At 45.0% G+C, this 16,435-nt stretch overlaps 2 protein-coding genes across 3 annotated transcripts; both read right to left on the reverse strand.

The window, feature by feature from the left end:
- Positions 1–1,079: 1,079 nt before the first annotated feature.
- LOC124669631 (O-fucosyltransferase 9-like) lies at positions 1,080–11,224 on the reverse strand. 2 transcript variants are annotated; one of them, XR_006992272.1, is made up of 7 exons: positions 11,112–11,224; positions 9,893–9,947; positions 9,653–9,792; positions 9,243–9,410; positions 8,917–9,107; positions 2,291–2,499; positions 1,080–2,160 (listed from the first exon to the last, which is right to left on the reverse strand). XR_006992272.1 is itself a non-coding variant. In XM_047206211.1 (6 exons), the coding sequence occupies exons 3-6, from the start codon at positions 9,761–9,763 to the stop codon at positions 2,121–2,123; spliced, it is 510 nt and encodes a 169-aa protein (XP_047062167.1). In that variant the 5' UTR covers positions 9,764–9,792; positions 9,893–9,947; positions 11,112–11,224; the 3' UTR covers positions 1,080–2,120. The 2 variants fall into 2 exon arrangements, 1 of the variants encoding a protein (XP_047062167.1); XM_047206211.1 differs by lacking the exon at positions 2,291–2,499.
- Positions 11,225–14,549: 3,325 nt separating this feature from the next.
- Positions 14,550–14,951, reverse strand: LOC124677528 (14 kDa proline-rich protein DC2.15-like). The gene has a single exon (XM_047213513.1). The coding sequence runs from the start codon at positions 14,949–14,951 to the stop codon at positions 14,550–14,552; it is 402 nt and encodes a 133-aa protein (XP_047069469.1).
- Between the last annotated feature and the right edge of the window lie 1,484 nt (positions 14,952–16,435).

The following is a 16,435-nucleotide window of genomic DNA, read 5'->3' on the forward strand; positions in this document are numbered from 1 at the left end:
GGACCGCCTCCGCCGCCTCCTCTCACGAGCAGAGAGGAAAAAACGGTTCGTATCGAGATACTGTTAACGTTAACATATGTATTGTTAGGATTGTATTTGTTCACTTCAACTGTGGATTGGATTTCTAAATCTTCATACTATTTTTCGATGGGGCTAGTGTTATGGGCCAGCTAGCAAAGGCCCTTCAGTGGTGGGGGTTTAGCGGCCGTCAGTAATTATACACTATATAAAGCTTAGCTGATTTTAAGCGTTCTCCTTAGTTTGGAAACTGTTCATGCCCTATTTTCCTTCCTTTCCGTCCATTCAAAGGGTGCCACGTTTTCTGATTTTTTTCCACTCCTTTAGTCGGTTGGTCATCCGTTTAATCTTTCCTTTTTTTTAGGCCTCTGGGTGACCGGCAACCGGCAAGTTGTAGTTTCATTCGTTTTCCCGGCTTCTCTGTCCTCCTGGATTTCCACGTTTTTCTTCTGCCACATTACTGTTGGTTTGTTGCTACGTGCTGCTTCCACGTCTGCTTGCAGTGTTACCGTGTTGCAACCTCCTTTTTTCCTTTTAGATCGCCCCTTAATTTTCTCCTTTCCAATTAATTCTGTTCCTTTTCTTCTGGGGTTACTCACGGAAACTCCGACGCATGCATCTTCCTCCGATCGTGGTTCGCGTTAGTTCTTCGTCCGTCCATGATCGATCTCTGCTGGCCGTCACGGTGATCTTGCTCTTGCCTTGCCGGACTCTTCTTTTTTCTTCACTTTTTTTGATCTCCCTCCTCCTCCTTGGTTCGTAATGGTGGCCGGCTTTTTCTTCTGCAGGTAGTCTATGCCTACGCGCTTCTGCTGGCCGGCGGCGCGGTCGGCCTCCGTCTTCTTCTCATTCTCCCTCCCCAGCTCCGCGCCGCCGTCGTGGCCTTCATGCTTTGCCTCTGCGTCCGCCTCGCGGTGGTCTTGCTTCCGACGGTGGTCCTATGCGCCGTGGGAGGCCTCCGGGTCGTGCTCGTGGCCGTTCTCGCGGGCGCGCGCACTCCATCTTGCCTGCAGATTTTGATCTGGTGCCCGTGCCTGCGGCGCACCTGCGTCCACTCTGCTGTTTCTCTTGCAGCCCAGACTGAGACTGCCGTTGGATCTTCTTCATCGTTCATGCCTGACAGCAATGTTTTGCCTTTGCCTGGTTTATTAGAGGAAGAAACTCTGAGAAGACGTGAAATTTGGCTGGGCAAACGGCCGGTTATCGATTCAGGCTCTGGTACTGATGCCTTTTGTTCGCTGTTGTTTCTTTGCAGAATTCTTTACACCTTTGTTATCAGGTTTCTTCTGCTGCTTACCTAGGGGATTTCGCTGGCCGTTCTGGAGAGCATGGCAGGGATGGGTTTACTGCTGTTGGCGGCGCTTCTATCCAGCCTCTTTTTCCTGGGGCGTTTGATGCTGTCGTCGACTCTGCTATCGCCCCTTCGTTAACCGATGAAGATTTTACTGCCTCTCTACCTGGTTTGTCTTCATTTTTTGCTTCCTTTTCTTATCTCAATCTTCTTGATTTCTATCTTACTTATTTCCTGCTTCTGTTCAGATTTATTCCCTGTGGACAACGGCTCACATTTGCCATCCTTGCGAGACCAGAGTTCATGGACACCTTTGCCCGTGGCTTCTTTGCGAGCTGTTGACGCACCTGGTCCGTCTTCGGCTGATGTTTACCCTTCTGATTCATCCCTTGCTGACGCCCTTGTTGCTGATGATGTGCGAAGTCCTGCGATTCCTTTTGCTCATATCACTCGGCGGCCAGATGTGCCAGCTGCGGGAATTGATCGATGGTGGCGTGGTTCGTCCACCTTGCTTTCTTTCCACACTTCTCGTGCTTTTTTTCTCCTGTTTTTTGCTTCACTATGTTTTCATCTGTGTTTCAGTTTCCGCTACTCCTTCCACTTCTTCCGAAAGAGCAGCTGGCAATCGTCGTCATCGTCTGGCTATGCGAGAGCATACGGCTCTTCTACGGACCCATCGACTTTCGAGCCGTTCTCATGGAGGCATCCTGCGGAGGTCAGCTTCGAATAGTCGTCGCCAGGGTCGTCGTCCGCATTCTGACATATGCCGGCAAACTGCTCTTCTTCAGGCAGGTTAGGCCGCCAACCGTTCTCATAATAATGGCTTCTGGGCTTCAGCATGGTCCGGAAACCTGAAATAAACAGCGTAATGGGAATGTTACATCTCAAACTTGCTATGTGCTTATCATTTAGATAGTGTTTCTTTTTCCTGTTGTTTTAGAAACGATATGTGGTTCTAGACTCAATGTGTGGTAGCTTCACCTTTTGAACCTAAACAGCTACCGTGCATAGCAGCATGGCCAGCTAAGATAGTCAGGTTCTAGGTTTTACACATTATTTAGCTTCGTCTGCCTCTGATTCCTCTGTTTATGCTGGTGTGGTTGCTTTGCGGATGCTCCCAGCGGTATTATCGGCAAAATGTACTGCCATGCTTGACCATGCTTTTCCAACGTCATCAGCAAAATGTACACCTGCAGATCCACGCCAACCTCTTGCTGTCAGAAACAGTTATCAAACTTTTGCTTATAATGCTTTCGAAATAGGTTGACAACAGGCCGAATAAAATGTTTGCTGATTGCATGGATTGGTACATGGTTCTACGCTTTGGTTCTCAAAATGTCCTAGGTTTCCAATTGTTTGGTTCTTCTTCCAACTTTTTTGCCTCTCTGTACTACCTTCTACTTGCATTTTGTTTCCTGTTGTTAACTTCATTCTCTTTTTCTGCTAATTTTTTACCAGGTGTTGCTGCTGATATTCAGTTGCCTCTTCCTACAAGCTTGGTGAGGTTTCTCAAAGGTAAGTAATTGAACGCTCCTTTCGTGTTGTTGGTTTGTTTTTGTGGTGTCTGCTTTCTTCTTCTATATGTCTCGACTATGCGTTTTCCATCTTTGTTTGCAGCTGCTTGGCCTGGCAGGTCCTACTACGGTGGCCCTCATCTTATTTGCAAGTACTGTGGTGCTTCATACTGGTATCAGGAGCGTAATAAGCGTCTCAGTACGAAATACCACCGTGTGTATACTGGTTGTTGTCGTGGTGGCCGGGTGTCTCTTCCGATTTATCCGGAATGGCCTTCCCCGTTGTCTGAGCTTATGCGTTTTGATGGCGGTTCTGAGTCAGATCGGTTTATGCGTTTGATTCGGGAATACAATGCTATGTTTGCTTTCACATCTCTCGGTGTTCATGTTGACAGAACAATTAATGTTGGGAATGGCCCATATGTGTTTAAGATTTGTGGAGTGGTGTGTCATGAGATTGGCTCTTTGTTGCCTCCAGAGGGTGATTCTGTTCCTAAATTTGCCCAGCTATACATTTATGATACTCAGAATGAATTAGATCATAGGATGGGTATATTTAGTCAGGATGGTGAACTTGATGATGATACTGCTGCTGGTGTCCATTCTGCATCAGCTGCTCAGTCTTCATCTGTTGTTGGTCAGCGCCGTCAAAGAGAGGAGGTACTAGGAGTTGGCTCGGATCGTTTTTCTACTCGGCCAGCCCGGCGTCAGCGGCGGCGTAGGGAGGAACCTGATCCCGCTATTGTGCAATCTCTAACTACAATGCTCAATGGGTGTAACTCTCTTGTGCAGACATTTCGTATGGCAAAGGATAGAATGTTTTCTCCTGATGCTCCTGAGGTGGCTGTTCGTTTATATGGTCATGAGGGTGCAGACCATGGGAATCGGTATTCTTTGCCTACCGCCCCTGAGCTGGCTGCTCTTATAGTTGACGACCTCACTGTAGAAGCATGTAGTCGATATTATCGTCCAGAAGGAGGCTGGTTATCTTCAGCGCATCTCGCCACTCAACCCCTCTCTCATGGCTCTCCAGTACCCGCTCCTGTTTCCTCATGCTACCATCGGGTTCCATCTTGGTATCAGGTACCGACAGGTTGATGGTATGCCATCGACCGGACGCAACCAGGTGTCCATGCTTGAGTACTATTGTTATCGTTTCCATTATAGGAAGGGCGAGCCAAATCCTTTTACTTGCTGCGGTCGATCGTCGCAGCAGCTTCTTGTGGACTGTTATTCCTGTGTTGAATCGTGTAGATTGAGTTATCACTTCTGGAACCAGACCACTCTTCGGTCTGAGACATATCAGGGTATTTCTGATGCTCTTGGTGAGGGGAACTCCAGTGGCAAAAATGTCGGGGTGCAGTATCTTCTGCACTCGAGTTTTACTGGAGGGCCTCGGTACATGATTCAGAATTACCAGGATGGCATGGCTATTTGTCGTGTTTTTGGAGCGCCTGATCTTTTCATTACATTTACTTGCAACCCTAAGTGGGATGAAATAACTGAAGCTCTTCTTATGGAGCCTGGTCAAAGGCATGCTGATAGACCGGATATAGTTACACGTGTTTTCAAGATGAAGATTAATGAATTTAGCGGAGACGTCAGGCGGGGCGAGGCGTTTGGTCAAGTCCATGCATGTATGCCTGTTCTCTGTTTTGCTTTCCATTGTTCCTTCACAAGTTACTGCACTTTTTGTTTCATAAGTTACAGTTCTGCCTATTCCGTGTGTGCTGTGTTTGCTTACTTATTCCCTTTTTTCCCTTCCATGAAACAGATTTATATGTTGTCGAGTTCCAGAAAAGAGGCTTACCTCACATACATACCCTTGTGTGGCTGGATGCCGACATGGACGACCCCACGCCTTCTACCATAGATTCTTTTATTTCGGCAGAGATACCAGATTATGCTACCGATCATTGGGGTATGCGCTTGTGGAGGAGTTTATGGTGCATGGTCCATGTGGTGAACACAACCCTGATTCTCCATGTATGAAGGACGGTGTTTGCTCTAAGCGATATCCCAAAGAATTTAATGAAGAAACTACAATTGATGGTCTCGGTTTTCCGGTGTACCGGCGAAGTGAGAACGACAGGTATATTCTGAAGAATGGTGTTCGTGTCGACAATCGGTGGATTGTTCCTTACAATATGTCCTTGCTAAAAAAAATTCCAAGCTCACATTAATGTGGAGTGGTGTAATAAGACCAATCTTCTTAAATATTTGTTCAAGTACCTTGCTAAGGGCCATGATATGGCAAGGGCCCGGTTTCATTCTATGTACCAGTCTACAGAATCTACTGGAAGAAATGAGATAGATGAGTATGTAAAATGCAGGTGCATTCAGATTGCTTACCCTTTTAGTTTTTGGTAATCCAGTGTTTTTCCAATGTTCTACCTTCTTATGTCGTCTTCGTTACTGTGGATTAGGTATTTGTCTGCGTGTGAGGCATGTTGGCGTATGTTCGCATTCGACATTCATGTTCGAACACCTTCTGTTGAAAGATTAGTGGTGCACCTTGAAAATATGAACCGGGTTATATATAGCCAGGATGATAACCTTGCCGACGTTGTTCGCAATCCTTCGAAATATAAAACTATGCTCACTGAGTGGTTTGTCGCTAACCAGCGGTACATGGATGCTCGCGAGCTTACGTATCTGCAGTTTCCATCAAAGTGGAGGTGGGACGCATCAACTAAGAGATGGCGAAGGAGGAGGCGCCAACTCAAATTCGGCCCTCCTATTGGCCGTGTCTACAACGTGCATCCTAGCTGCGGAGAACTCTTCTATCACGGTTGTGGCTGGTGCTACAAGTTTCAATGACCTCAAGGTTTACCATGGAAGGTTGCACACCTCCTTTAAGGCAGCTTGCCAGGCGCGTGGTTTGGTTGGTGATGACAACGAGTGGTTCCTTCTATTTGATGAAGCCGTTCAATGGGCTTCTTCTTATCAGTTGCGACATCTATTCATGACTGTTTTGCTATTTTGTGGTGTCACTGATGGCCAACGACTTCTAGATAAATATTGGCGGTTTATGGCAGATGATATAGCTTTCCAGATTGCACGCTCTCTAAATGATACTGTTCAGGCAATCCCTTCTGAATATTTACACATTCAGCTGTTGCACGAGCTATCTGTTATGTTTGGTGAAAATGGTTACTCCTTATCATCTTTCGGTATATCTACTGACTCCATTCGCAATGCAAGGTTGCTTGGCAATAGGTTGATTTTAGAAGAGCTACAGTATGACAGGAATGAGCTTAGAGAAATGGCTTCTTCTTTCCATGGAAGATTAAATGAAGATCAGCTCTGTATCTACAACCAGATCATGTGTGCAGCCCTCAATTCTGTTGGTGGCGTTTTCTTTGTTTCTGGTCATGGTGGTACAGGCAAAACGTTTCTGTGGACCTCTATTATTGCGAGGTTACGAGCCGATGATCATGTCGTTCTTGTTGTAGCTTCTTCAGGTGTAGCTTCGCTTCTGTTACCAGGTGGAAGGACGGCTCATTCACGTTTTAGGATACCTGTTGAAGTCAACGAGCGAAGCATTGCACCATTTCCCGGGGCAGTAATCTAGCTGAATTAATAGAGAAAGCAACACTCATACTTTGGGATGAAGCGCCAATGACTCACAGACGTTGCTTTGAAGCGGTTGATAGAAGCATGAGGGACATTTTGTCTGCGAATGAACCTTCACGGAAATTGCTCCCTTTCGGTGGGAAGACTGTAGTTTTGGGAGGGGATTTCAGGCAAGTGTTACCTGTTGTGGAAGGGGGCAGTAGAGCGGAAATTGTGAACTCTTCCCTTATAAAGTCACCCCTTTGGCAGCATGTAACTTGTTGTGAAGTGTATAAGTAGATTGCCTAGCCCTTTCCATCAGTTCGGACTTTTGGTTCAAGTGGCTAGTGCATGAATCTTAACATGGTATCAGAGCCCCAGGTCGCGAGTTCAAATCCTGGCTTTCACATGGTTTTCGCAATTAAGCCTAAAAATTGCTGTTGCCCCCTCTTTAGCCACCGCTGTTTCGGTGTGCTCTTCTTCTTTCACGTGTTGACTTTCTCTTCTCCCGTCACACGCGAGTGGGGGTGTTGTGAAGTGTATAAGTAGATTGCCTAGCCCTTTCCATCAGTTCGGACTTTTGGTTCAAGTGGCTAGTGCATGAATCTTAACATAACTGTCCTCAAGCTACGCAGAAATATGAGATTGTCTATTCCACAGTTGTCCGATGAGGAACGAGCTGCTTTGGAGGAATTTGCGCAGTGGGTCCTCGATGTCGGTGATGGAGCTGTGCACATGGATACACGAGAAGGAGAGGCTACCCCTTCATGGATCTCCTTGCCACCAGATACAGCACTGCTGCCAGACTCTGATCCTATTTCTGCTATTGTTGATGCAGTGTATGATTCATTTACTCAAATGTATTCTGATGCAGCTTATCTGGCAGACCACGCCATTGTGTGTCCTACTAATAAAGTTGCTGACTCTATCAACGAGACTGTTTTCTCTAAGGTGCCTGGGGAGGAGATGTTGTTCGAGAGCTGTGATTCTATATGTAAAACTCTCGACCATGCGGCTGATGCGGAACTGTTATATCCTCCTGAATTTCTCCATAAGATCGATCCTCCAAACTTTCCGCGGCATAGGATTTCATTGAAGGTAGGGGTTCCAATAATGTTGTTAAGGAATATTAACCAAGCTATTGGACTTTGCAATGGCACCCGTTTAATGGTTACACGTCTAGGAGAATGGGTCCTTGAAGCTAAAATTATGACAGGGACCAATATTGGTGAACGTGTGTGCATACCAAGAATTGTTCTACACGCACCAGCCACCAAATGGCCATTTACATTGCAGCGCCGTCAGTATCCAGTAAGGCTATGCTATGCAATGACTATCAACAAGAGCCAGGGTCAAACTCTTAAGAAGGTTGGGGTCTACTTGCCCAAACCGGTGTTCTCGCATGGGCAATTCTATGTTGCAATATCAAGGGTAACATCAAGGGAAGGGCTGAAAGTATTGGCGCTCGATGAATCTGGCAACCCGACTACCCAGACTAGAAATATAGTGTATCAGGAAGCTCTTGCTCATCTATGAATGTCACTTCTTACATGGTATATTTTGTTTGCATGCACATGTTTTATTTTTGCCTGCATTTTGTATGTTGTACACTCTTTTTGAATTGTTCTTCTTCGCAGGTACCATTTGTTGGCAGAATCGGTGGATTCCTTTTTTTTCTAGCGCTCTGCTATGTGATCTAGGTTCAGGGATACTCTCCCGTTGTTTAAACCGTGTATGTCAGGTTATCTCTGTTTCCTTCTGTAATACTCTGTTTTTCCTCACTGTGATGTCACTTATAAGACCATCTCTCTTGCTCTGTTCTTTTCCACCGCACTTTTTTCGTACCATTAGTTTTCAGTTTGTATTATGTTTGGCTATTCTTTTTACAGTCTATGGTTCCAGTTCTGATTGTATGCTACAAATTACAGGCTTATGGGCATGTGTGCTGTTTTACCACATATCCATCAAACCTAATGGAAGGAGTTTCTAAATTTGTGTGCTGGCTGCAGCGGCCTGCAATCTGAAACCGTGTGCGCCCTCAAGGTGAATGACCAAGGCATATAAAGAGAGTTCAGTTTGTCAGTCAGCTGTACTCATTTACTGTCTGTTTTCTGCTACATGGTTTGCTACGTGTCTGCTACAAGATAATGTATAATAAATAAACTTCCTTCCTTTCTTCCTTTTTTTATGGTTGCTTACTCCCTCCGATCCACAATAAGTGCACAACATTCGTACTAAGTTCCCAACACTTATTGTGGATCGGAGGGAGTATTCGAATTTACTTAGCATCAGATTAAGTATGTGAAGACCAACTAAGAAATGTTTGCAATTTATGAAGATAATGTATTTAGAAAAATGGGCAGCAGCTATAGAGGTCACTCATGGTTGGCAGAAAGATGAGAAGGCCAGCCTTGGGTGAGAAACAACTGCTTCAGCAATTAGGCTTGGTGAAGGCATTTCAGAAAATAGTCAAAAACTGAAACTGGTTCACTGTGACCTATCATACTCTGCCGACATAGAATGGCAGCTCAAACTAACCTGATATTCGGATCATCAAAAGATAAGACCAGCTTCTGTTTGTCAGGTTTTATTGTCTTTGCATTCCCTCCTAGCAGGTAACGCCTGTGCCCCATCAGAAAGTGAGGGAAGTTCTCCCCTTGAGTCGTCACAAACACCTGGCTCTGAACAGAGACAGTGTAATCTAATGCTGCTAACCGAGATGAGTACCCCTGCAGAAAATGGGTTAGTGAGTAGGACAATATCCAAACAGTATGAACAAAATCAATGTGAAATCGATGAACATTTAATGCATGCATAGTCGTCCAACATTCAGAACAATATCAGGCTTGGCTGGGGAGCCATACCTTAAACTCAGCAAGTTCTTCAGGCAAAGCAACAGTGTCCTTGGTCTCTAAAAGAGGGAACATCTGGCGAAGGGGAGCCATGTATTTTGCAGCATTCTCTATTTTGCCAGAAGCTACATAGAGGAAGGTTGTATTGTCAAATCCCATGCCTCGCAGCATCATACCAACCTGCTCAAATTCAGTCAGTTAACACATTATCTCCAGTAAATTTAGTTGGCACTCAACTTAAAAGTTGCTATAATTGACCTGAAACTTCACATGCTAAAGTAGCGGACAGAAATTCTATACAAAAAAGGAAAGCACAAAACATAAACCCTCAAGTAACTGAGTGCACATATGCCCAAAGGACTTAAATCACAGTTTTACTATACAAACATACAGAGTGGAAAAGGGTAAAACGATATACCAACCTCTAGAGGAGTAAGTGGGCATTTTTCATCTCTTCTATTTGCCTCAGGATTGATAACTCGACCAGGTCGGTGAAATTTCCCTCTCCAGCTCCTTTCACGGGCATTTTCCATTTCAATCTATTCCTTACGCAGATAGTGATCTGGAGATGAGTAGGCTTTAGTTCTCATATTTAGTATGCTGCTGATATTATGATTGAAGCGCAGCAAAACATCTTTAGGGAGTTCCTTCACCACTCTTACATGTTGTCTGACTGTCTCGATAAAACGATCTTCGTGAAAAATATCACTAAATTTGCTGAAAAACATAACAGGAGGTAAACACATTATTATCCTGAAACTCTATACAATAGTGTTCATACGTGGCACAGCACAAGGGAAAGGAATAAATTTGGATGAGAACACCTAACGCTACTGCTATTGTATATGAACTTTACATGCTACAGAGAACTGTAAATTTAGTTTGATGAAACATGTAAACACCATCTGCTTTAATCTTGCACTGCAACATTAATAGAAGTTAGGAGAAAAAAATGCCGTTCAGAACCAATATATATTAGAATACAAAGTACAATGTCAAAATTAAACTTTTGTGGGTTTATCATTAGTTAAAAAATGAACTGCTGTTAAGTAACTGTCCCGTACAAGAGTAAATGTTGGAAATACAACTTAACAGATTTGGGTGGCTTTTGGTTTATTTCGGTTGGAAGATTTTCCCAAGGATTGGAGCAAAATTTACATGTATTTACCCTTGAAAACGATTCACAGAGTTATTATAAATTCTCAAAAGATAGGGAAAGAAGTCGGTAAGATAGTATGGGTTGTCATGGTTAGATTTCTTATAGTTGACTACAATTTCCACCTAAAATAAAAAAAAAAACGTAACTTCTAATAACTAGGACTATTATTTTTATCGTGACATTCACGCGCTGACATGGCTAGAGGCTCATAGTACCCCTCTGAATCAGACAACAAATGCTACTTCATTACATGGTGAAGACCTTTCATATTATTTATAAGCATCATGCCCAGGGCAGGGACTCTTTTGAATATCATAGTAATGCATATGTCCATGATTGGATACAATTTGAGAGTTGGAAAGTGCAAGATCAGAGAGAAGCTCCATTAGAGTACAGCTACGTACTTCTGTCCAAATAATATGAGCACACGCAGTGAATATACTTCCTGTGTAGAGGCTCGCATATGTAGCTTGGAAATGAATTATTCAACATCTTGGTAATTGTATATAGTTGTATTGCACCACACATTTACAGAATTTATTAGTCTTGACACGCACATTTGCTTGCAAGTTCCCAACCGGTGTCAGCTACTAATGCTCTTACCCTTTTCGTTTTAGTTTTTTGCGCACAGATGCATCTTTGTTTGTACTCCAGATTGAATTACCGCTGTTCCTATAGCTGGAATTTCTTCAGTTCAGCCGGTACAGAGAGAGGCAACATACCGTCAGTTTAGCTGTTGATGTCTGAATCCATGGGTTGTCGGCCTCCTGCGCTGCCGCGCTCCTTCGTCCTCCCTGCGCTCAGCTTGGCGGTGCGGCGTGTGGCGACAAGAAGCTCGGCCGGCCCCATCCGACGAGCCTTCAGCACGCCGTCTTCCCATCCGACCACGCAGGCCGTCCGTGCTCCTGCCGAATGGCTTCGGCGCTTGCAGCCTGGACGGGAAGGAAGCCGCGCAGGTTTTGCTCCACCTTCACCGCCTCCTCCCGCCCCGTCTCCAGCTACCGCAGCAGCAGCTCGCACCGCTCAGCTGCTCACTCTTCTCCGATCCATTTGCCTTTTCCCCAAAATGTTCCTATCCTCAGCTGGCCTCATGAACGATAGATTTTTTTCTCGAGGACGCTCTACGATAGATGCTGCCAGCCGAATCGTCTAACTTCGCTAAGTCCGAACTTGCTGCTGCGGCCCATGTAAAGGACCTAGCCGTAGCCCGCCAGGCCAATGGACATTGCCTGGCCCGGTCAAATTCTCTACAGCATGTACATGCACCCTCTGGCCTAAACCAGTGGAAATATAAATCAGCACTGTAAAAAGATAACCCCGCCAACGATGCATCAACTGATGTACGCAAATACATTACATTTCAAATTCTATTAGTGCTGCCTCTTACATTGTGCATACAAATTCACATTTGCTAAAAACACTACCGATAACACCAATAAACCTTCTAATCACCAGCTACTTCTAATTCTCGCTGACATGTTCAGAGTTAACATATAGAGTGGTATGTGCACATACTAGAGTGGTATGTTCAGAGTTAACATATAGAGTGGTATGTGCACATACTAGCCGGTTCTTAATCATATACGAAATTTGACGGAGAAGTGTTTTTCGTTCTTAGGTGCATATACTCCTTTTGGTTAAGTTGCTCCTTAAATTTTTTTGGAAATGCCAAAAAGATCCAAAAACCAATATGGATCCCGCATGTGCACAAAGCTGTTTAATAACACATTTTATGTGGCATGTGTAGAAAACAAAAATTTTGGTTCTAAAATAAGATTTTTACGATATTTTTTTAAAAAAAATTACACATGCCACAAATTTTGTCTGTTCGTGAAACTTTACGTGTGCACTTAGAATGTAGAGATGTACAAGCAAAAATTTCTAACAATATCCGGTAAATTGAATTTCTGGTAACCTCAATCTTACCATTAGATGGATTCTCCAACAATACCTTTTGTAGGCTACTCGTTTCTACTCCTTTTTTAGAGGAAGGGTCTACCCCTTTTTTAGATGCATGTTTTGTTTCATGTTCAAAACCAGCGCCAGGAACAGTGAAGAAGGGAAAAGAAAATGTGAGCTTGGCGGCTTCCTGATAGATCGGTAGGTACGTATAAAAGGGAGCGCGGAAATTGTATAATGTGGCTGAAATTTTGCATCAAGAGACAATGTTTTGAAGTTGTTGTAACTCAAAACGGCAAATATGTTTTTATCCCGTATCTCGACTCTAGGGGTAAGTAGTAACAAAAAAAAAGGGAACACCACTTTTCATAGAGCACGGGATTGATAGCTGCCCGTTTCCCCTCGTCGCTCACGTGGGCGGCGGGAGGGCACCCTAGCCGCCACCTGCCCAGGCCCCCTCCCCCTGCTCCTCCCTCTCCTCGACGCCGCCGGAGGGCGTCGTTGGGAAAAGCCCAGGCGCTGGCGGCGGTGGGGACTCCTCTCCCCCTCGCGCGGAGGACTTGGCGCGGGCCGACGGGGCCGATAAGGGCGGCACGCTTAACGAGGGGCGCGCCGGCGCGGCTGCCTCGGCAGCGGCATGGCGGCTTCGTGGTGTGGCGGCGTCCCGTGCTGGAGGCGGCGGCTACTCTCGGGCGGCCACCAAGTCCGATGCTGGAGGCGCGGCGGCGGGCGGGGCTGGTGGTCTGCGGAGGTGGCAACGAGGCGACGGGGCGCTGGACGCCGGCGGCGCGGTGAGCTGGCGGCGGAGCGGGCTCGATCTGGGCCTATACGGCCTGGTCATTTTCTTCTTCGCCTTCTATGGTCTGCCGTGAGGACGGCCTTGGCCGATTTGTTCGGGTGACCATGGGCAGCGCCCGGGTTCCTAGCCGGGGGACGCAACCGACTGCCGAGTCTTCTTCTCTTCAGCCCCCATGGGCTTGGCGCGACGACTTAGCGAGGCGACGATCTGATTTCTGAACCTCCTTCGTCGGTGTCGGGCGGCGGATGGCGGCGTGGGGGCATGTTCGTCCGCGTCGAAGAATAAAGGTGGCGGTTCTAGGATTCTTGTCGCACCAAGTTTGAAGATCTATCGGATGCTTGTTCGCACCATTCTAGGTGGATTGTCGTGTTTTGGAAGGCCCTGTCGGCGAAATTCATTGTGCGAATAATGCCCGAAGATTGTTGGATTGGGTGGTTTCGGTCGTGTGCACCCATATCTTTTATATGGCCGTTTGGTTTCAGAGGGACAACTTCAAAGCTATGTTGGCTATTAATATCATGGAGTTCATTTTCTTTTCATGGTGCTAGCGGAGAAGTTCATCAAGCCGAGATCGGTGGAATAGCTATGATGGTCGGATCTTGGCGGTGAGTGGAATTGGCTTGGTGCTTCGTAACTTGAAAAAAAGACTGTTATGTGGGGGCGACTGCACAGGAGAAGTTCAGAGTCTTATCTTTTAGGATGAAAATCCAAGGTCTGGCCTTAATTGGTTGTGCATGGCAATGTTCTTGTTGAAAGCATTGTTTTGAGAGAAATGACTTTTTTCAGGGTGAAAACCTAAGATCTATGATCGGGCGAAGATAGCGTTTGGGCACTGTTTCCTTTCTGGAGGCGTCGCTTATGGAGAAGCTAATATTCTGGTGTTGTCTTGGTGGTGCCAGTGTTGTTATTTCAAGTTATGAATCTCTATAGCGGGGTCTTTCTTTTTTGTAATTCTTTTTTTTGGCTGTATGCATCCTTCGTACCATTAGGGTATGATGTTGTTGCAGAGGCTGGGTGTAATTGATATCTCCACGATATTAATATATTCTCTTTATCGAAAAAAGTAGTAACAAAAAACTTGTAAACGAGTAAATTATTCTATTTTCAGGCATATTTGACAAATCACCGAACCATGCACCCACACGAAGTAGTAAGAACAATTATTTTCGTCGAACATACAGATCATACGTACAAATAAACACAATCCATCATCAAGAAAATAAGAATTAAGAATAATTAACATGAAAGAGGATCGAACGGACCGGCTGCATACGATACTCTGCGTATGCTTGCATATGCAGATCACATGTAGCTAGCACCTCAAGTAGCAAACAAATAAGCAAACAAGCAAATGTGCAAACAGTTAAGCGAGTAGAATAATTTCCTCTCCGAGAAGCAACGTCTCAAGACATGCATATCTTGCTCGGCGGCACCTGAGTCGATGGACCGAGAGACTGGTCGCTTAGCACTTAAATCCGGTGGGGACGCTCCTGCCGCAGTGGTTGAGGACGAGGCTGAGATCGATAGGGAGGTTAAGCTTGATGCCAAGGATGTTGGCCTTGAGCACCGTGCAAAGGCACACGGCGGCCTCGAGGTCGACGAGCCCTTCCAGCAGCGGGCAGCACGGCAACGTGGGGGGCACGCCCACCTTGGCCTTGATCAGTCCCAGCACATTGGCGCACACGCCCAGCTTCAGCACGTCGCGCGGGCACCTGCCGAACGAGGCTGGGGTTGGGGTGGGCGTCGAAGGCGTCGACGGGGTTGGTGTGGCAGGAGTCGGGCAGTTCCCCCCGCACGCGCTGGCCATGGAGAACACGACCAGGTTCACAGCGAGGAACAGCGCGATCGATGCCATGCCTGCCATTGCTGCGAGTGATCAGTACACCACGCAGAAGCTCAGAGCAAAATGACCGATTGGCTCTGGAGCTGTAGACTGCTAGGTGCTTGTGATGCGCTGAGATGGTGCTTTGGTTTGGTATTTATAGGTGAAAGAGTGGTGCAATGCTGATGAATTATTAGCGTGTTATCTTGCCCGTGAACTTTGCATGTGAGGGCGATTAGGAGTTCCAATCTGGATCGGTACAAGTAGAATGTACGTATATTGGTTATATAATTTGTAATGGCGCTAGTGACCAAGATTCCCTGCATTGCATCATTAGTGGATGCATGTTGAGTAGTTTGTTCCTGCTTGCTGATTGATGTTATTCTAGATTATTACGACCTGGATGTATTGGGTTGATGTTAAATTGACAAAATGGGTTCAAGTTTAAATATTGCATCTACAAGTTCACGGACGGGCCGAACTTCAGGATTACAGCTAGCTAGCTCGAGCCAGACGAATCATAAAATACATGGAACAACTTGTATGAATCGTTCCAAGGAATCCAACCATATTCGAACATGAATAGAACCAAGTTGTTTCTTCAGATGGTTAGTCATTCATGGTAGCTCAAGCGAGCCAATGCATTCTAAAAAACAAGAGTACAACTTCAGTGTGGTGCTGACGTTTGTCAGTTTAGCAGCTATTTCTATAAGAAAATCTAAAGAAGAAACTTATACTATTCTAAAATTGCTAATATGTGTGTCCAAAAGTTGCTCAAACTTCCCAGCTTCCTTCCATTTAAATTTTGCACCACGCCAAAATACACGACCACAATCATTGCATATATTGACTTACTAACTTTGCAGAAAAGAATTTTTTTTTGTCAGATATTTCTCATATTGACCATTCCCCAACGTCACAATATTAGAAAATAAGAAGAAAAAAATTCTTGACCAAATCGAGCTACATATGTGACCCCGTCTCACTCGTATGCTCACTCCCGGATTAGTTGGTAATTTCTTAAAATTATCCACAGTTGGCAAATTTGTGTCAAACTTTGATTAAAAAAACTCAAACTTCGTTTATGTTAAAATTACTACCATAATAGTAAGAGCGACATTCATGATTGATTGTAGTTATTCAGATGTTTTTACACGGTATGAAATTTTTGCCAACATTTGATCAAAAAACTTGATAACTAATTGCCTTACACTTCTGCTAGTGTTTAGCTCTATTTTAAAGAATTATAAGGAAACTATTTATGATTTGAGATGATTTTATTAGATTCTTTAATAGTTCCAAATTGTATCAAACTTTGAAATGTTGCGCAATTTTCATGTTGAAGTTTTTGTTGACATTGTGCTGAAATTAATCTTAAATCTGGCGTAATTTTGTGCTATCATTTTACAGCTATAACACAACACCACAAAGCTATTGCTAAACCCACCTCATATACACCCTGTGATAATCTATGTTTACTGACGGTCCACAGCAGAAATTTTTGCCCGTGATGGGTTGAAAAAGAA

Source organism: Lolium rigidum, chromosome 7, assembly GCF_022539505.1.
Source record: "Lolium rigidum isolate FL_2022 chromosome 7, APGP_CSIRO_Lrig_0.1, whole genome shotgun sequence".
Taxonomy (NCBI): Eukaryota; Viridiplantae; Streptophyta; class Magnoliopsida; order Poales; family Poaceae; genus Lolium; species Lolium rigidum.